The sequence below is a fragment of the Jaculus jaculus genome, chromosome 1 (genome assembly GCF_020740685.1).
Source record: "Jaculus jaculus isolate mJacJac1 chromosome 1, mJacJac1.mat.Y.cur, whole genome shotgun sequence".
Taxonomy (NCBI): Eukaryota; Metazoa; Chordata; class Mammalia; order Rodentia; family Dipodidae; genus Jaculus; species Jaculus jaculus.
Genome location: NC_059102.1, coordinates 179,413,613 through 179,435,880, shown reverse-complemented (window position 1 = coordinate 179,435,880; position 22,268 = coordinate 179,413,613). Strand labels below are relative to the sequence as shown.

Here is a 22,268-nt window from a genome sequence, read left to right as displayed (position 1 = left end):
CGCCACCATGCCCAGGAACAATGACTTTCTTAACATAACCCAAGTTACTCAGGAAGTAAAACTACTAATCAACCAGTGGGATCTCATGAAAGCTTTTGTACAGCAAAGGACACTATGAATAGAGCAAAGAGGCAACCTACAGAATGGGAGAAAAATCTTTGCAAGCTATACATCCAACAGAGGATTAATATCCAGGATATATAAAGAATTTGAAAAACTAAATAATAAACCAGGCATGGTGGCGCATGTCTTTAATCCTAGCAATCAGGAGGCAGAGGTAGGAGGATTGCCATGAGTTCGAGGCCACTCTGAGACTCAATAGTGAATTCCAGGTCAGCCTGGGCTACAGAGAGATCCCACCTCAAAAAAAACAAACAAAAAAAAAGGAGGGGGGTCTGTGGAGCGGGCCATGGTGTGGCACACGCCTTTAATCTCAGCACTCAGTAGGCAGAGGTAGGAGGATCACCATGAGTTCTAGGCCACCCTGAGACTACACAGTGAATTTCAGGTCAGCCTGGACTACAGTGAAACCCTACCTCCAAAACAAGGGGGGCTATGGAACTAGAGAGTTGTCAGAAGAAGAAATACAGATGGCATATAAATATCTAAAAAAGCCGGCGTGGTGGTGCACACCCTTAACCCCAGCACTCGGGAGGCAGAGAAAGGAGGATTGCTATGAGTTCAAGGCTAGCCTGAGACTACAGAGTAAATTCCAGGTCATCCTGAGCTAGAATGAGTCCCTACTGCAAAAAAATAAAATAAAATAATCTAAAAAAAAGTTCTATATCCTTAGCCATCAGGGAAATGCAAATTAAAACTACCTTGCGGGCTGCGGTTAAGATATTTGCCTGTGAAGCCTTAGAACCCAGGTTCAATTCCCCAGGATCCATGTAAGCCAGATGCACAAGGTGGCAAATGCATCTTGAGTTCATTTGCAGTGGCTGGAGGCCCTGGCGTGCCCATTCTCTCAATCTCTCTCTGCCTCTTTCTCTCTCTGTCTGTGGCTCTCAAATGAGTAAATAAAAATAAACAAGCTGGGCGTGGTGGCACACGCCTTTAATCCCAGCACTTGGGAGGCAGAGGTAGGAGGATCGCCGTGAGCTTGAGGCCACCCTGAGACTAGAAAGTGAATTCCAGGTCAGCCTGGGCTAGAGTGAGACCTTACCTCCAAACAACAACAACAAAAAAAAAGTAGTAAAAATAAACAAAAAATATTTAAAACAAGAACTACTCTGAGATTCCATCTCACTCCTGTCAGAATGGCTATCATAAAAAAAAAAAAAAAAGACAATAATGCTGATGAGAACACAGGAAAAGAGGAACCCTTCCACACTGTTGGTGGAAATGTAATCTGGTACAGCACTGTGGAAATAAATCAGTGTGGAGGTTCCTGAGACAGCTAAAAATAGATTTACCATATGACCCAGCTATACCACTCCTGGGAATATATCCTAAGGACTAGTCTCACTACCTTAGAGATACTTGCTCAACCATGTTTACAGCTACTCTATTCACAATAGCGAGGAAACAGAACCAGCCTAGATATCCCTCAACTGATGAGTGGATAATGAAGATGTGACACATTTACACAATGGAGTTCTATTCAGTGGTAAAGAAAAATTAAATTTGCAGAGAAATGGATGAATATGGAAAGATTACACTATGTGAGGTAACCCAGGCCCAGAACAGCATAATCACATGTTCGCTCTCATATGTGGCTCCTAGCTACAAATGATTAGACTTATATGTGAGTTGGAATAAAACTCAGTAGCAGAGGCCAATAAGCTAGAAATGGGACATAAAGGGAATAGAAAGGAAGGGGGGAACTTAAGAGGAAGGTATTGTATACATGTAAGTAGAACAGATTATTGGGGATGGAAAAGCCTAAGTGAGGTCAGTGGTAGAGACTGAGTAAAGGAAAGGTGGGGGAGGGCTAATCAAAATCTATGAGGGTATGAATAAGTCATAGGGAAACCTACTTTTTTGGACAATGGAACAACCAGAAGCCAGAGATTTGTTATTAGAAAAATTTCAGTACCGGGGATGGGATACCTTCCAGTGAGTTGTTGGCCAGGGAGGTCCCTGATGCCCCTAAAACATTACAGGCCATTGCAGAGACTCTTGGTTTCCCACCAGGAATAGATGGTAAGACCCTATTGCAGAAGACTACATATGCCTGGGCTGCAAGCTGACTGAGAAATCAAGCTGAAGCAAAGCTGAAAATCTGTCCCAGGGGACCAGCTGACAGAAAACTGGAAAAGAAAAGAAAATCGTGCTGGAGAGATGGTGTGGTGGTTTAATTCAGGTGTCCCCTATAAACTTAGGTGTTCTTAATGCTAGGTTCCCAGCTGATGGAGATTTGGGAATTAACGCCTCCTGGAGGCAATGAATTGTTGGGGGTGGGCTTATGGGTATTAACAGCCAGTGTGCCCTTGCCAGTGCCTGATACACTTTCCTGTTGTCCACCTTATGTTGGTCAAGGGGTGATATCTACTCATGCCATCATTTCCCTGCCATCATGGAGCATCCCCTTGAGTCTTTAAGACAAAATAAACTTTTTTTTCCCAAAAGCTGCTCTTTGGTAGGGTGATTTATGTCAGCAATGTGAACCTGACTGGAACAGATGGTAAGACCCTATAGCTGTAGATTCCACACATTTGAGCTGCAAGATCACTAAGAAATCCTGCTGGAGTTGAGCTGAAAACCTCCTCTGTGTAGACCAGCTGATAGAAGCTGAAAAAAGCTAGGGTGCATGCAGTTCCATGGGAGAGAGAGAAATCACCAGTGGAGATACTCACCAGTGGACACTGCAAGCCTTAAATTTGGCCAACCAGGCCAAATGAGCCAACGGGTACAATAGTGGCATGTCTATTATGGGGGGAACCAACCGCTCTCTAATTGAACTGGAGGTCCGCTCCATGGGTGGGAATAAATACATGCCTGATACTGAAAACCTATAACAAGGGAAGTCATGAGCCTTAGGGGTGTAACATCTGCTGGTGTCTATCTAAATGTATATACTATGTTCACCAAACTACCTGGTAAGCATTTCTCTTAATGTTCTTACCTATGTATTAATTCTACTCTCACTTTTAGTTAGAGAAACTTCTCTTTTTCAGATAGCAGTGACTTTGGGATGACTCAGAAAAAGTGAGAAAAGTGCTCAGTACTGAAACATCTCTATCACACCTTCCAAGGCCAGGGTTCATTGCCGAAGAGGTGGCGGAAAGAATGTAAGAGCCAAAGGAAGGGTAAAACTCCTTACAACAGGCTCCTCCAGACACAAAATGCCCTGGATATCCATGACCTCACAGTGCCTGACACTACCTACACAGGCCATCATAATAGGAGGAAATGATGATGACATCAAAATAAGAGACTGATTGAAAGGGGGCGGGGATATGATGGAGAGAGGAGCTGCAAAGGGAAAGTGGGGGAGGGAGGGAGTTACCATGGTTTATTGTCTACATCTATGGAAGCTGTCAATCAAATGAAATAAAAATTTAAAAAAAAATTAAAGAGAGAGACTGATAAGAGGGGGAAGGAGTATGATGGAAAGTGGAGTTGCAAAGGGGAAAGTGTGGGAATTACCATGGTTTACTGTCTATGATTATTGAAGCTGTCAATAAAAAATAAAAAACTAAAGCCGGGCGTGGTGGCACACACCTTTAATCCCAGCACTCAGGAGGCAGATGTCAGAGGAGCACCATGAGTTCGAGGCCACCCTGAGATTACACAGTGAATTCCAGGTCAGCCTGAGCTACAGTAAGACCCTACCTTGAAAAACCAAAAAATAAAAATAAACTATAAAATAAAACAAAGATCTGGGGTGAATAAAGAGTTTTCTTGAATCAATGTGGTCTTTGAACCCTAGAGCATCTGAAATTTAATCTAAGTTTCAACCTTAGAATCTGGAAAGGATATAGGAACTTGTTTATCTTTGTTTTAAAACTCATATGGTGGGCTGGAGAGATGGCTTAAGGGTTAAGGCAATAGGGACCCAGGTTCGATTCCTCAGTACCCACATAAGCCAGATGTACACAGTGGCACATGTATATGGAGTTCATATGCAGAGGCTAGAGGCCCTAGTGCACCCATATCCATTCTCTCTCTATCTCTCTCTCTAAATAAAACATATAAATCTCATGTGGAAAAATCAATGGTAAGAGAACTGGAGGGAGCCGGGCATGGTGGTGCACATCTTTAATCCCAGCACTCAGGAGGCAGAGGTAGGAGGATTGCTGTGAGTTCGAGGCCACCCTGAGACTACATGGTGAATTCCAAGTCAGTCTTGGCTAGGGCTAAACCCTACAAACAAAAACAAAAACAAACAAACAAACAAACAAAAAGGACTGGAGGGATGGCACAGTGGATAAAGCATTCCCCGCTCAAGCTGGAGTACCCAAATTCAATGCCCATATCCCACCTAAAAAGTCACATGCCACAGTGGACTTCTTTATAGTTTAAAAAAAATATTTTATTGGGCTGGGGAAATGGCTTAGTGGTTAAGGCATCTGTCTGCAAAGCCTGAGGATCCCAGTTCAATTTCCCAGGACTCATGTAAACCAGATACACAAGGGGGTGCATGCGTCTAGTGTTGGTTTGCAGTGGCTGGAGGCCCTGGCGTGCCCATTCTCTCCCTCTTCCCTTCTCTCTTTCTCTCAAATAAATAAATAAAAAAAATAATGGCATGAGCCACCATTCCTGTCTTTCAATTTTTTTTTAAATTTTGCTAGGCGTGGTGGCGCACGCCTTTAATCCCAGCATTTAAAAGGCAGAGGTAGGAGGACTGCCACAAGTTCGAGGCCACCCTGGGACTACATAGTGAATTCCATGCCATGTCAGCCTGGACTAGTGTGAAATCCTTCCTCATAAAAACAACAAAAAATAGGGCTGGAGAGATGGCTTAGCGGTTAAGCGCTTGCCTGTGAAGCCTAAGGACCCCGGTTCAAAGATCGGCTCCCCAGGTCCCACGTTAGCCAGATGCACAAGGGGGCGCACGCATCTGGAGTTCGTTTGCAGTGACTGGAAGCCCTGGCGCGCCCATTCTCTCTCTCCCTCTATCTGTCTTTCTCCCTGTGTCTGTCGCTCTCAAATAAATAAATAAAAAATGAACAAAAATATTTAAAAAACAACAACAAAAAATATTTATTTAATTATTTGGGACACATAGAGAAAGAGAAACAGAAAAAGAGAGAGAGAGAAGCCAGGTGTGGTGGTGCACACCTTTAATCCCAGCACTTGGGAGGCAGAGGTAGGAGGATCACTGTGAGTTCAAGGTTACCCAGAGACTACATAGTGAATTCTAGGTCAGCCTCGACTAGAGTGAGACCTTACCTTGCAAATCCGAGATGGGGGGGGGGGGGAGAGGGAGAGAGAGAATGGCTGTGCCAGGTCCTCCAGCAACTGCAAACAAATCCTAGACACATGCGCTTCCCTGTGCCTCCGGCTTATATGGGTACTGGGGAAAACCATCTCTCCAGCCCTTCTTTGCTTTTTAGTGGTTTTTGTTTGTTTGTTTGAGAGACAGACAGACAGATAGACAGACACACACACACACACACACACACAGAGACAGTATATGGGCACACCAGGCCTCATGACACTACAAACAAATTTTAGATACACGCAACACTGTGTATCTGGCTTTACACAAGCAATGGGGACTTGAACCAGGGCCATCAGGCTTTGCAAGCAACCACCTTTAATCTCTGAGCCATCTCTCCAAGCCTTCATGGTGGATTTCTATAATACCAGCATGTTGATGCTGATGGCAAATGGGAAGGAGGTAGGGACAGAATTTCCTGGAAGCTAGAGGCAAGCCCAGCAAAGAACAGTAGAAGAACACACAGTGAGAAACTGTCTCAAATGAGGTAGACAGGTGGGATCAACCCAAAAGTTGTCCTCTGACTTCCAAACATGCACCACAGCCTACATGCACACACATGAATTATGAATTTAAAAACAATGGTAAATGAAAGCCAGGAGTGGTGGTGAATACCTTTAATCCCAACACTCAGGTGGCAGAGGTAGGAGGATTGTTGTGAGTTTGAGGCTACTCTAAGACTACATAGTGAATTCCAGGTCAGCCTGGGCTAAAACAAGACTCTACTTTGAACTCCACCCCCATCCTCTGACAAAAATATGAAAACAGAAAGTGAGGAGATGCTGGGATATAGCTCAGTGGTAGAATCTGGAATGTGTGAGGTCCTAGGTTCATTTCTTAGTGACTGACACACACACACACGCACGCACGCACGCACGCACGCAACAGGCAAAAAAAGACAGAAAAGACTTTAATTCCTTCTTTGAAAGACTAAAAATTAATGATGAAGAATATAAAATATAATTCCAGCTGGGTGTGGTGGTGCGCGTCTTTATTTAAGCCCAGCACTTGGGAGGCAGAGGTAGGAGGATCGCCAAAAGCTCGAGCCCACCCTGAGACTACATAGTGAATTCTAGGTCAGCCTGGGCTAGAGCAAGACCCTACCTTGAAAAACCAAAAAAATAAATAAATAAATAAAATAACACACACACACACACACACACACACACACACACACACACCCCAAGTCAGTTGTGTTAAAAGAAAAAATAACAGATATTTTCTTTATAGATCATTAAAAGAACAGTAAGAGTCAACCTTTATTAAGTGTCTGCCAAGTCCCAGCACAAAGATTATTAATATGTTATCTCATTTAATCCTTCTACCTGTCCCATGGTGTCTTATAAGTCCTATTTTTCAGATAAGAAAACTGAGAATCAGCTGGGCGTGATGGCGCAAGCCTTTAACCCCAGCACTCAGGAGGCAGGGATAGGAGAATTGCCATGAGTTCAAGGTCACCCTGAGACTATATAGTTGATTCCTGGTCAGCCTGGACCAGAGTGAGACCCTACCTCGAAAAACAAAAACAAACAAACAAACAACAACAACAACAACAACAACAAAACCAAACAGGCGAATCCAAGGCCACAAGGCTAATAAACAATTGAAGTAGGATACAAAGATCTGATTCTAAAGCTCTGGACCTTTCCACTACATTTCACGAATCCTACAAAAGAAAAAAAAAAGAAGAAAAAGAGAAGAAAGGAACTTCACATGTCTTAGCTCCCAAAGCATCAAAGGAACAATAAGCCAAAGGGCATTGGCTGGACCGAGCAATTAATTAGCTGCTTAAACAACTTCACAAAATAAATGAACTTCAGAGAGCCTAATTTGGGACATTTTCTAAATGTTCCCTTTGGATTAGCTGCAAACCAATTGATAATCTTCAAACTGTTCCTGGAACCAAAGTTAACTTGAGCTTTTAAGTGGACCATTGGGAGTTGTAGAAGCCAGAAACAAAAGCCTATTAAAGTTTCTATCTTGGTAGAATTGGCTGCTGAGCATTAAGAGAAATCAATACCACGGATATTGGAAGCAGATCTATTAAAAGCCAGGATTTGGTTTTTATGTTCCCCAAAGAGAAAGTACAGTATTGTTTTCCTAATATGTCATATTTGACTTGGAACTCTGGAAACGACAGGAAGGGCAAGGAGAGAGAAATAAGACTATATAGGAAGTAAAAGGGAGGGAGGTAAAAACAAATAAAATAGAAGTTGCTGACCCATCGAATTTGTAGAGTCCCAAATTATTACATATGAATACAATAACGCTGAAAATTAAACAAGATAGCTCTCAAACCAAGAATACTATCTATTTTTAAATATATGAAAATTTTGGTTGCCAGTTAAAATACCAACTTATTTAAAAGCACAACTAGGGGCTGGAGAGATGGTTTAGTGATTAAGGTGCTTGTATGCAAAGCACGGAACACAGGTTTGATTCCCCAAGACCCATGTAAGCCAGATGCACAGGGTGGAGCATGTGCCTAGAGTTCATTTGCAGTGGCTGTAGGTCCTGACATGCTTGCTCACTCTCGTGCTCTCTCTCTCTCTCTCTCTCATAAATAAATAAATAAAAATATTAAGAGTACAACTAAATTCATTATAGTTTCTCATTACTGTCTATTTTACTTATCAAAGAGTACAACCTTTATCATGAAAAGTAGTAGAAAGCATTTTGAAATTTAAAAAAATCTTATGGGGACTGGCATGGTGGCTCACACCTATAATCCTAGCACAAGGAAAACTGAGGTAGGAGGATCACTCATGAGTTGAAGGCCAGACTGGGCCACAGTGAATTCCAGGGAAGCCTGGGGTAGAAGAGTTAGACCCTGTCTCAAAAAGGAACAAAAAAAAAAAAAAAAAAAAAGGTTCTATGAAAGGAACAGGGAGAGGACCCCCCCTCCCAATCTCAGCAGGACTAAAAACAAAGTTAGAAAGGATCACCGGGAACAAATCCAATTACTCTATTCTACAGCCATAGGTGAGAAATAGGTCTTCCTAGAATCACACTGTAGATGACAATTTCCCCCTACAATCTCAAAGATCCACCTCCTTCTGGATAACAAAATATTCATCTGGTATGAGCAGACATGAAGGACAGGATCCATACAAGAGACCCGAGCAGCGCGGGGGGGGGGGGGGGGGGGGGGGGGAAAGAAGACTTGAACAAATAAGTAGGGAATGAGTACATGACTGGTTGATTTCTTAGGACACTGGCGGCAAGGTTGGCGGGTGGGAGCTAGGTAACTAAGAAAACTCTGTTGCGATTGGCTAAACAAGCAGCAATAACATTTGTATGTATTTCGATTGGCCAGGACAGGGAGGTAGGCGGGACAAATCTCTCAATTGGCCAGGGCAGGGAGGTAGGAGGGACAAGTTCTTGGCAAGTCTCAGGTGTCCTAGGCAGGGGCAGGGCAGCTGCCACTTTGTTCCTTTGTTTAAGCTGAAACTTGTAATTTAGGCCTAACCCCAGGGCAGCATGCTACTGAACCCTGTCATTGGGTCCTTCAGTTCCCCCACCTCCCTCTAGGTAGAATAAGATTCTAGCCCAGGCTGATAGGTAACTCACAGTGATTCTACCTCTGCTGAGATTAAAGGTGTGTGCCACCACACCCCAGCTGTGTCCTTTTTAAAATCTAAAAACAACCCATTTCTTTCTAACTCAGTTTTTTTTAAAAATATTTTATGTATTTATTTATTTGAAAAAGAGAGAGAGAGAGAAAGAATGGGCACACCAGGGCCTCCAGCCACTGCAAAAGAACTCCAGGTGCACGTGTTCCCTTGTGCATAGTGGGTCCTGGAGAATCAAACTGGGATCCTTTGGCTGTGCAGGCAAAGACTTTAACTCCTAAGCCACCGCTCCAGCCCTCAGTTTTTTCTTCCATTTCAATATTTTTATTTTTATTTGTTTGAGACAGGCGGAGGTGGGGAGAGGCTGGTCTCTAGCCACTACAAATGAACTACAGACGCATGTGCCACCATGTGCATCTGACTTATGTGGGACCTGGAGAGTTGAAGTTGAGTCCTTAGGCTTTACAGGCATGTACCTTAACTATTAAGCCATCTCTCCAGTCCTTTTTTTCCATTTTAAAAAGAAGATAGTTTGTGCATGCAATGGGGCACTTCTTTAATCCCAGATTTTGGGGGGCAGAGGTAGATCGCCTGAGTTTGAGGCTACCTAGAAACTATAAAATGAGTTCCAGGTCAGCCTGAGCTAGACCCTACTTCACTTGAAAAACCAAAAGACAGTGGTATAAAAGAGTAAAATTTATGTTTACATGTATTTAGTACAATAAAATAGCGATTGGAGATAAAAAGGGATGGGGCTGAATGATATATTACTAGAGATAATGGCTCTAAATTATCTGGACTACTGGAAGATATAAAGGAAAATAACAATGAGATCAGCTGTGTGTGGTGTACGTGCTGATGACCTCCGGACTCAGGAAGCTGAGGTAAGAGGACTGAGAGTTTGAGGCTAACCTGAGCTAAATAGTAAGACCCTATCACACACACACAAAAAGAATGACATCAACAGACTCATATAGAAGCAAACTCTCAGGTAGATAGCACCATAAAAGAGCAACTAAATAAATGAGTGGTTCTTAGCCTAACATCTTGGCTAGGGATGGGCCAAGAGGAGATGAATGGCATCTCAATAACATGTACAGAAGCCTTGGAATAGAAAGTATTAGACTCTAACAAGGGAGAAACAACACGACAGGAACCAGAACAATTGGGAAAATACGGGACGTGGTAAACACACAAATGAGATGTTGCTTGAGGAACAAACAAAAGCCTCTAGAGAAAATAGCTTAACAGACAAAACAGCTCAAACAGTGACGGAACAGGGAAAATGTTAAAAACAAGAATGGGTAAGGTAACAAAGTTTAGAACACCCAACCAAAGGACAAGCTAGACAAGAGGGAGAAAGTTGGTTTTAGTAATAGCACACAAAATAACCAGACCACAGACACAGCTACAAACAAAGTAGAGACTAAATGAGTAACTGACTTCCATCTAGAAAGAAAAGGGATCAGTTGAGACAGGCAAACAAATTTCAGTGCACAGGAGATTTGGAGGTCAGGGGTAATGGCAAGAATTGCAAAAGAAGACCAAACTAATTAGAAGCACTTATAATAATGACATATTCATATAACTATGTCTGTCATTCAGTGCTGATATATGGTCAGCAGAAAGCAAAGCTGCATGAGCTGGAAGCAAAATGAATCAAGTGTGAAGGTGAGTGGATGGAAGATGTTTGTCAGATGGGCAGACGTATAGATAGTTTACCTTAGAAATAGTGGAAGGGAGCCGGACATGGTAATGCATGCCTTTAATCCCAGCACTTGGGAGGCAGAAGTAGGAGGATCACCATGAGCTCGAGGGCACCCTGAGACTACATAGTGAATTCCAGGTTAGCCTGAGCTAGAGTGAGACCCTACTTTAAAACACCAAAAAAGAAAAAATAAATAGTGGAAGGTGCTAAATATTGGGCAGTAACATAGTATCACCAGCACCATTTTGCAGGAAAGTAATGCTTTAAAGTAAAAAATAAAAATTAAAAACAAAAAGTGAAGAAAAGAAAGAGTATGCAGTATGCTGTCACTGCTCCTCCAACCAGGAGGAGTACTTTTCAGGGAAACACCCGAGAAATCCTCATCAATTTTAACAGCTAGAAGCTGCCTTTAAGTCAGCAGGATAAGAGCTGGCAAGGCTATTAATGGCTTTCCCAGTTGTTGAACTCTGTGCATCTCTGATTAACTCTCAGAGGGGTATTTGGGAGAAATGGGGGGGGGGAGCACCAAATTTTTCTGTTAAATGATTTTATAAGGACAAGAACACCCCTTCAAACAATCAAACTTCTAAGACAAGTTTTAAATAAAAGAAGAAACATCTCCAAAACCAGAGAAACACAGCAGCAATTCTTCTACTAAAAGTCCAGGATTAATTGCCTCAGAGAGAGGCTGTAATTTAAAGGAATGAAAAACACACCTACAGACTGCTGTCTGAGTCCTGACCAGACAGGTTGTCATTGCTTCTCAGTGACAGATGGCTCTGACTTGAACCTTTATAAATTAATCTCTTGCATCAAAGAGCTCAAAAGGCCATTGTCTTTCTGACAGTACACAGTTGACTTGCTGAAATTAAAAATATTTGCTTAAAAATACAGATTTCCCTCTGTCTTTCTCTTTCTACTTAATGTCCACACAACAAAAGACCAAATTTGTTCATTTTTTAAAAATTTATTTATTTGAGAGCGACAGACACAGAGAGAAAGACAGATAGAGGGAGAGAGAGAGAATGGGCGCACCAGGGCTTCCAGCCTCTGCAAACAAACTCCAGACGCGTGCGCCACCTTGTGCATCTGGCTAACGTGGGACCTGGGGAACCGAGCCTCGAACCGGGGTCCTTAGGCTTCACAGGCAAGCGCTTAACCGCTAAGCCATCTCTCCAGCCCCAAAAGACCAAATTTGTATTCCTGTCTCTGAATGGCACAGTGATCATACTCGTTATTTGTTAGAAACTAAGGCCTCTATTTCCGAGGACTATGTATTTGTGTAAACTTATATATATCCTTTACGGGAGATACATAACAATATAATTCTCCTGGAGCCTTAATTTTTCTCTAAAGAATAGAAATATGAGAGCTGGGTGTGGTGGTGCATGCCTTTAATCCCAGCACTAGGGAGGCAAAGGTAGGAGGATGGCTGTGAGTTCGAGGCTACACTGAGATGACATCGTGAACTCTAGGTCAGCTTGAGCTAGAGTGAGATATTACCTTGAAAAACTAAAAAAAAAAAGAAAAAAGAAAAGAATAGAAATATGAGACCATTTGATTTCCAAATTCTTCTCCTTCCTTATTCTACCTTTTTTCTTATTTTTTTTTTTTTAAGGTAGGGTTTCACTCTAGCCCAGGCTGACCTCAAATTCACTATGTAGTCTCAGGGTGGCCTTGAACTCACAGTGATCCTCCTACCTCTGTCTCCCAAATGCTGGGATTAAAGGCATGCACCACCACACCCAGCTATTCTACATTTTAATTTCATCTGCCTACATAATGCAAATCCATATTCATATTGTTCATTTTATGATAAAAATAAACATATAAATCTAAGTGGCTATGTCTTCCGCTCTGCACCGCCTGGCTGTTTAAATTCTTTCCTCCTGTATTTTCTCATTTTAAACTCAGGCACATGGCTTCTCGCCCTTTTGGCTAAGATCAAGTGTAAACTCAGGCACAAATCCTACTTTCTTTTCTTTGTCTCTTCCCCATTGCCCAAAATAAATATTCAGGAAAAGAACTATTTCTAAAGCTGTCAAGCAACAGGTCACAATCCTTGATAAAGAGCTTATATTCAGGTGATATATACTTTATAAATATATTGAGTCTTACAAGTACCAGATAAACTACTTGGGAGGTCTCCTCACATTTCTGAGAATTTTCATTATCCTATTTTTGCTGAGTATGAGGAAAAAGCTTCTAAGTCAATTAACACCAACAGGGATCTGAGAACCATAAGGCTAAATAAAAGAAGCTTCAGATGTCTAATTTCATTTAACATATCAGACACTGAAGCCTAGGGTGGGAAAGGGACTTGTTCTTGAACTGGTTCCCCTGCATTGCTACACTAGGCAAGCCACCTGAATCAGGGCTGTCAAAGCTGTCTAAAGTACATACTGATCTGTCTCCTAATAAAGGTGAAGGCCTAGCCGGGCGTGGTGGCACATGCCTTTAATCCCAGCACTCAAGAGGCAGAGGTAGGAGGATTGCCATGAGTTCGAGGCCACCCTGAGACTCCATAGTGAATTCCAGGTCAGCCTGGGCCAGAGTGAGACCCTACCTCGAAAAAAAAAAAAAAAAGTGAAGGCCAAACTTCCCAGCCAGGCCTCCCAGGCCCCCCACAGTTCAAAATCAGATGAGAAACTACAGGTTTAACTACGACTACAATCTGGACAATAGAGCTAGCTAGAGATCCCAATTCCAATCATTGCTATTCTGGAAGTCACTTATAAACACTTCAAAGACTCCAGTAAGATTAAACAAGAAGGCTGGAGAGATGGCTCAGTGGCTAAGGCATTTGCCTGCACAGCCTAATGACCTGGGTTTGATTCCCCAGTACCCACGAAAAGTCAGATGCACAAGGTGACAAATGTGTCTAGAGTTCATTTGCAGTGGCTAGAGGCCCTAGCACACCTATTCTCTCTCAATCTCCGCCCCCCCCACCTTTCTCAAATAAATAAATAAACTATTAAAAGAAAAAAAAAAGAAGATAGCTGCCAAAAATTTCTATACTCTTACATGTCTCTGCATTTACTTATCTTTCTCCTTAGGAAAGGTCCTATTTTTATGACATACTTGTCCAGAAATGTGGATTAGTGGTAGAGCACTTGCCTAGGACGGTAAAAGTCCTGGGTTCAATCCCCAGCACTGGAACAATAAAATATTTAAAAAGAAGACTTACATATATACCTTTTTTTTCCTCCTTCTTCTCTACTACTGAGTGGGGTCCTCACACTAAGTTGCTGGCCTTGAGCTACCTTCCTCTTGTCTTAGGTTCCTCAGTAGCTAGGCCTGAACCTACTTTCTAAACACATCTTAAGATATTAACCATGAAAAAAAAAACCAAGTAAATGAAGTTATTTAAAATTCTTGGTAAGGGCTGGAGAGATGGCTTAGCGGTTAAGCGCTTGCCTGAGAAGCCTAAGGACCCCAGTTCGAGGCTCGGTTCCCCAGGTCCCACGTTAGCCAGATGCACAAGGGGGCGCACGCGTCTGGAGTTCGTTTGCAGAGGCTGGAAGCCCTGGCGCGCCCATTCTCTCTCTCTCCCTCTATCTGTCTTTCTCTCTGTGTCTGTCGCTCTCTAATAAATAAATAAATAAAAATTAAAAAAAAAAATTCTTGGTAAATACAGGTGTGGTGGCACACGCCTTTAATCCCAGCAGTGGTAGGAAGATCACTGTAAATAACAGGCTACTATGGGACTACAGAGAGAATTCCAGATGAGTCTGGGCTAGATTAGGACCCTGCCTGGGAGTGAGGGAAGGGGAACAGAGGAGAAAGAAGAAGAAAAACAACAAGATGGAGGACCATGAATCTAGACTAGCCTGGGCTAGTGAGTTTGAAGCCAATATGAAACAAATAGCAAGGCTCTTGTCTAAAAACAAAATAATTCTGTATATTACCACCACTCAAAAGCTACTTCCCGACTGACAACAATCTTACAGTGCTAAGTTTCTCTCATACTTCTGGAATCAAAAGTTTGTAAATCAAAGGAAGAGAAAAGGCAACTCTATCTCAAAATAAAGTATATATATTCCCTTTGAAGATTTCAGATGGCAAAAGTTACTCCCCTTTTTTAATTTATTTGGCCATAAGTTACGTGTTTGCAAACAAGCTCCTTTAACCATCCTTTAACCAATAAGCCATCTCCCTAGCAAGTTATGTATTTGCTATTAGAGACAAGTCAAGGACTTTTACAGAAGACCTGAAAATTCCTGGCAACAGTAAACACAAGGTTATGTGGTTTCAAGCCGGGCATGTTTGCACACGCCTTTAGTCCCCAGCACTTGGGAGGCAGAAGTAGGAGGATCACTGAGAGTTCGAAGCCAGCCTGGGACTACAAAGTAGTAGTTCCAGGTCAGTGCGGGCTAGAGTAAGACCTTACCTCAAAAAAAAAAAAAAAAAAAAAAAAAAGAAGCAGCAGCAGCCAAGTGGCACATACCTTTAATCCTAGCACCCTGACACTACAGAGTGAATTCCAGGTCAGCCTGGGCTACAGTGAGACCTTACCTCAGGGAAGAAAAAAAAAGATGTCATTGTAAGTTTGAAAACCTAAGATTCTCACAAAGTTGTTTTTCCCCAGGCAGAAATCCCAAGTATGGCCTAGAATCGCACAACTGTGGATGAAGGGCTTATTCTCTTTTGCTAGAAACTTTTTTTTTTTTTTAAGGTAGGGTCTCACTCTAGCCCAGGCTGACCTGGAATTCACTATGGAGTCTCAGGGTGGCCTCAAACTCACGGCAATCCTCCTACCTTGGCCTCCTGAGTGCTAGGATTAAAGGCGAGTGCCACCACGCCTGGCTAGAAACAATTTTTGAGAAGCTGAATAAATTACTCAGTAGTTGGTTTGTGTGGTGGAGGCATTTTGAGGCTGATTTAATCTGAAACATCCATAGTTCATTAGCAAGGATGCATCTTACTTTTTGCCTCAGAAGGCAAAGCAGCTAGAGAGATAGATAGCTAGAGAGATATGGAATAGAAGAATCCATAGTGGAATCAGGAGGATTAAGAATCACAAGTTCGGGCCGGGCGTGGTGGCACACGCCTTTAATCCCAGCACTTGGGAGGCAGAGGTAGGAGGATTACTGTGAGTTCGAGGCCACACTGAGACTACAGAGTGAATTCCAGGTCAGCCTGGGATACAGTGAGACCCTACCTCGAAAAAAAAGAAAAAAAAAAAAAAAAAAAGAATCACAAGTTCGGCCGGGCGTGGTGGCGCACACCTTTAATCCCAGCACTCAGGAGGCAGAGATAGGAGGATCACCTTGAGTTCGAGGCCACCCTGAGATACATAGTGAATTCCAGGTCAGCCTGAGCTAGAGTGAGACCCTACCTCAGAAAACAAAAAACAAAAATCAAAAATCAAAAACAAAGAATCACAAGTTCACCCTATTGCTGAAGACTCCACATACTTGGGCTGCAAGGCCACTGAGAAACCCTGCTGGAAATGAGCTGATAACCTCCTCCATGTAGACCAGCTGACAGAAAGCTCGAAGAAGCCATTCTACATGTAGTTCAATGGGAGAAAGAGATACCACCAGGGAAGATACTCAACAGTGGACACTGCAAGCCTTATAATTGGCCAGCCAGCCCAAATGAGCCAACGGGTGCAATAGTGGCATGTCTGTCATGGTGGAAACCAAATGCCCTCCAACTGGACTGGAGGCCCGCTCCATGGGGGGAAACACATCCCTCATACTGAAAACTTAAAACAGGGGTAGTCATGAGCCTTAGGGGTGTAACATCTGCTGATTCTGGAAAATGTATATACTATGCTTATCAAACTGCCCAGTAAGCACTTCTCTTAATATTTATACCCTTATATTAACGTTACTCTCACTTTGGGTAGAGAATCTTCTCTTTTCAGATGGCAGTGACTTTGGGATGACTCAGAAGGTATCATAGTGCTAGAAAGAAGTGACTGGAATACTGAATAACATCTTTTTTTTGTTTTGTTTTGTTTTGTTTTGTTTTGTTTTGTTTTCTGAAGTAGGGTCTCACTGTATCCCAGGCTGACCTGGAATTCACTCTGTAGTCTCAGGGTGGCCTTGAACTCACAGCAATCCTCCTACCTCTGCCTCCCGAGTGCTGGGATTAAAGGCTTGCGCCACCATGCCCGGCCCTGAGTAACATCTTGATCACACCTTCCAAGGCTCAGGGTCTAATGTGGAAGAGGTGGCGGAAAGAATGTAAGAGCCAAAGGAAGGGTAAGACTCCTTAAAACGTGCTCCCTCCAGACATCAAATGGCCTGGATATCCATGACCTCATAGTGCCTGACTTGGTTATCTAAGTATTGAACAAAATTTAACAATCTGAGCTGAAGAGAAGTATCTGAAATTCATTTGCAATGATAGGAGGTCCTGGTGAAACCATTCTCTCTCTCTCAAATACATAAATGAAAACATTTGGCCTGAAGTGATGGCTCAGTGGTTAAGTTGCTTACCTGTAAAGCCTAATGACCTAGGTTCATTTCCCCAGTAATCACATAAAGCCAGATGCGCAAAGTGATGCATGCATCTGGACTTTACTTGCAGTAGCTAGATGCCCTGGCATACACACACACACACACACACACACAATCTATCATCCATCTATCTATCTATCTGTCTGTCTGTCTATTTATCTATCTGCTTGCAAATAAATAAATAAAAATATTTTTAAGCCAGGCATAGTAGCGCACACCTTTAATCCCAGCACTCGGGAGGCAGAGGTAGAAGGATCGCTGAGTTCGAGGCCACCCTGCGACTATATAGCTACTTCCAAGTCAGCCTGAACCAGAGTAAAACCCTACTTTGAGAAAACAAAAAGAGAAACATTTAAAAGTAGCTGGGTGTGGTGGCGCACACCTTTGATCCCAGCACTTGGGAGGCAGAGGTAGGAGGATCACCGTGAGTTCCTGGCCATCCTGAGACTACATTGGAAATTCCAGGTCAGCCTGAGCTAGAGTGATACTCTACCTTGGAAAAAAATTAAAAATTAAAAAAAAAATCAGATGGCTTAGTGGTTAAAGCAATTGCCTGCAAAACCTAAAGACACAGGTTCAAGTCCCCAGTACCCACGTAAGTCAGATGCACAAGGTAGCACGTGTCTGGAGTTTGTCTGCAGTGGCTAGAGGCCCTAGCATGCCCTTCTCTTTCTCTATCTGCCCCTCTCTCCCAAGTAAACAAATAAAATAATCTATCTATAAGCATATACATATGACATATATATCTCAACATCTTTATATATATATACATACACTTGGGCAATATAGTACATATACGCATATACATATATAGATACATAAAATTGACACATTAGCATGTACATTATGTTTTTATTTAGTATACATATGAAAAATATTATAACTAATACTTTCTTTAAATTGATGATGAAAGAGTTAACTAAAGAATAAAGATTCTGGTTTTCTGGGGACATTTTGCACCTGGATGGGAATTGTTCGAGAATGGCAAAATGATTTGTGACTAACTGAGCAAAGGGAAGAAAGGTGAAGAGGCTGATGTGGGGCCTCACAGGCAGGAGTACAATGCACTGTGAAGGTAATTAAACCCAAATGAAGAAAATTGTCTCTTACTGGTACCCTAACTATTAGGTGGATTCCAGGCTGTTATCTACTTTCCCTATTTCTCTGTACCTGAAAGAACTATGAATTATTACAGTACAAATCTCTAACACGCCTTATAGTTATCAAAGCTAAGAAATAGAATTAGGGAAGAAAAGTTAAAATAGGCTAGTACATTCCCTAATTTCTCACTCTTCAGAGCACTAGAGATTAAGAGGAGTAATTAGGGCTGGAGAGATGGCTTAATGGTTTAGGCACTTGCCTGCAAAGCCAAAGGACCCAGGTTTGATTCCCCAGGATACACATAAAGCCAAATGCACAAGGTGGTGCAAGCATCTGGAGTTCATTTGCATTGGCTACAGGCCCTGGTATGTCTCTCTCTCTCTCACTGCCTTTGCCTCTTTCTCTCTCACACATACATAAATGAATAAAAATAAAATGTTTTTTTAAAGAGGAGTAATTATAACCAGTTCACAGGTGTTAGAACACAGATATGGTCACTTTAAGAATCTTGATACAGCCCAAGGTCCAGAACAGGAAAGTAAAACCAGCCTCCTATTGCCAAGGGCCCTAAGACCACCTGAATCATGCCCTTGGGTCCTATCTAGTGCCTTCCTGACTTCCCTTACCCTTGTCTAGTGCCACTGTGGCTCCTAGCACATACCCTAGGGCATGTGGCATGGAACTTTTCCCCTTCAAAACAACTTGTAAGAAGGTTCACCTGCTTTGTTCCTAAGAACCAAAGACCCCCACCATGCTTATTCACCCTCTCTTAAATAAACCTTTCCTCTAAGGAAAAAAAAAAATCTAAGTATTACTCTACCAAACCTGCACAGAATCTTTCTTTTAATAATCTAACAACAGGGTGGGAAGGAGATGAATGGAAAGAAATGGAAAAAGAAAAAGAAACAGTAAATTAGTTATCAATCAGCCAGCAGCTTCTTTTACTAGGAGACCAGAATGCTAATGTAATCCATAACTGCTATTAAATACAAGATTATGGGCTACCCCCCCTACACACACACAAAGGCAGATTGCTCAGGGAGGGGCTTCTGGAGGAACATTAGATAAATTAGCCCATTGGTAATATCAGATATTTAGGAAAAACACGGGTAAGTCAATGCGTAAAAGGTGGAAAAGGCAAAGTAAAATGAGGTCATGCTGAAGCCCAGGGGGGAGATGAGAGCACAGGTGGGCACAGGGAGGAGGCAGTCTGACAGAAGAAAGCTGAGGGGGAAGGAAGGAGAGAGAAAGGAGGTGGTAGCAGAAGAAAGGGAAGGTAAGATGAGAACAGAACAATTTAAAGTAACCTAGAACTCCTTTATGAAGGACAAGTCACGAGGCAGGGAACAGGGTACAGCTGAAAGGCATAATCCCCACATTATGCCACTGCTAAGAGATAACTTAGCCTTCCAAGTATATGGAAATATATGGGCTAGACAATCTAAACTAATGACTCTCAGAGGGCCACAAAATAACTGAGATTAAAATCACCCAGGCTTTTCAGCAGCACTACAATGACAACAACCTCTGTATATGTAGAGTGTTTGTTTATTTGTTTAGGCTTTTTGGGTAGGCAAGTGTTCTACCACTAAGCTACATTCCAAGCCCTTCAGCACAATAACACCGCTTCCTTGAATAAACATTAATGCTGTAAAAATTATGAGATCTCCAGAAAAACATGTGTCATTACAGGAATGTGCCTGGCTATTTCCTTCAGTGCTGGTATAGGCATCCACCTTGCCCAGCGGGACAGCTGGAGAAAGACGTGAGCCGAGAGTCAGAGAGAAGCACAGCTTTTCTCTGGTGACTGATGACAAAGAACCACTACACTCCTGTGATCTATTTACCAAAGCTGTTTCAAGTGATCTCTGAATTTCTTGCGTATTTAAATCTTTCTGAAATAAATCTGCTTTTTTTTTCTTTTGCTCCCAAAAATGCAAATGCTAGCTTAACAAAAGCACCAAGAAAGCAAATGGTGTAAAGGTGGTCTCACTGTATGTTAGTTCTTTCTGGCAGAGATCAAACACACTCCCAAGCTCTGCTACAGAGAGCTTATGGAGAAGTATCCATGCAGCTAGCAGGAGGAAGGTTGAGGAAGAGGCATGAATTCTCAAGATCCCAGGCCTAGTGAGGCTATGTCAAGGGGAGGAGCAGAGAAGACTATCATAGTCCAGTAATGCAAGCAAAATAAATAAATAAATAAACGAGGCGAGTGGAATGCTTAAGGATCTTTCTTGAACACTCTCTTGTTTTGCATATTAATGAACATTAAAATGCAAGACTCAAAACAAGAGCCAAATATCCAATTTGATACAAGCAAGGAACACTTATTTTAGGCTGGGAAGAAACACAACAAGTGGTTAGAAAGGTCACGAACAGCAGGATGGAGAAGACAAAACCCAGAAGGTTAGTGAGCCTGAATTCTAGAGCCTGGGTCCCCACATAAAGCCAGATGCACAAAGTAGCACATGCTTCTGGAGTTGTTGCAGTGGCAAGAGGCCCGGTGCACCAATTCATACTCATTAATTTTCTAATGAACGCCACCCCCCCCCAATGCTCTATCCTTGAAAATAATTTTTTTTTTTTTTTTTTTTTTTACAAAAAGAGAAGCCAGGTGTGGTGGCACATGTCTTTAATCCCAGCACTCTGGAGGCACAGGTAGGAAGATTGCCATAAATTCGAGGCCACACAAGACTATACAGTGAATTCCAGGTCAGCCTGGACTAGAAAGAAACCCTACCTTGAACCCCCCCCCAAAAAAAAACCACACACACACAAAAAAAAAAAAAAAAAAAGAGAAGGGGGGAGAAAGAAAAAAGAGAGGGGAGAGAGGAGAAGAGGAAGAAGTGGTGGCACAGCAGCAGTAGCAGGAGCAGCAAGATATCACTCCTAAATCCACCATATTAATTTGATAGGCAATGTCCAAAGGATCAATGGTGAGGAGCAAATAACAAGAGAAAGACAAGGAGTTGGATCTCAATGAGCTAGTCTTCTCAGGATACTAAGATATAAAATGTACTTTGTACGGAAACCTAAGCATTTAAAAACCTGTATTTCATACCTACTCTGGTCAAGAGAATATGTACAACCTTCCTGCCTCCTTGGTGCTGTGAGGCTAGCTCCAGAGAAGCATTTCTACTATGTGCAAAAGGGAGATAAAAATGTGGCCTGAAGAGCAGTAGCTATCCTCTCCCACTTTGGCCTGGGACCTAATGGGCTATCTCTTCCCATAGGCTCCAGTAAATCAGCAATGCAACTGTCAGAAATGGGAGGGCTTGAGCATTTGAGCTCTTTCCCTCATTCTCCTGTTACTCATGAATAGTAACTGCACACCACTGTTACATAGGCAGTGGCCAACGTGGAGGCACTCAGATTTGGAGGAGGGAGAGGAAGTAAATTAAGCATGTACTTACTCAAAGTCCTCAAATTCCAAGTCGGTTCCCTCTACTGATGGACCCTGGTTGTCTGAGGAAGAGGAGGAGGTGGAAGAACGGAGCCGGTTCTGTTGGTAGCGCATGGAGCGCTGACGAATACTGTCTCTACGTGAGAGATACTGGATCATCCTCTGGGCATAGTATGCAGCAGGAGATAATCTGAGAGAGAAAGAGATGAACAAACTAGCACTAATGTAGGGAATGTTGTGAAAGACAGTAAATCCAGCTCTCCCATAGCATTTCCCTGCTGAGGCAAATTCCAGATACATGAAAAATACAAGATATTTAACTTACCAGGAGGTTGTACTGCAAAACATATTTACCACACTATCACCAATCTTTGTTCTAAGACAAGACAAATCGGCAGTTTACCAGTCACCTTCTGATCAAGAGTTGTCTCTCCCCAAGAGGATTGGCACTGGGCTTTTCTTCTTTCTTAGCTTCTTAAGGAACTGGCTTAGCGTATCAATGTGCCCTTCAACAGATTCACAGCTTTTCACTATTCATCATCCAATTTAAGAAATGAAAGAAAAGGGGCTGGAGAAATGGCTTAGCGGTAAAGCTCTTGCCTGTGAAGCCTAAGGACCCCAGTTCAAG

The 22,268-nt window shown here is 42.5% G+C and overlaps 1 protein-coding gene across 7 annotated transcripts in view; it reads right to left on the bottom strand.

The window, feature by feature from the left end:
- The window catches only part of Ambra1 (autophagy and beclin 1 regulator 1), a 281,415-nt gene that overhangs the window by 138,766 nt on the left and 120,381 nt on the right, over positions 1–22,268 (bottom strand). For all 7 annotated transcript variants that reach the window (XM_045153306.1, XM_004657205.3, XM_004657206.2 and 4 more), the window contains one exon: positions 21,651–21,830. In XM_045153306.1, the coding sequence (XP_045009241.1) occupies positions 21,651–21,830 (180 nt within the window). The remainder of the gene's footprint in view (positions 1–21,650; positions 21,831–22,268) is intronic.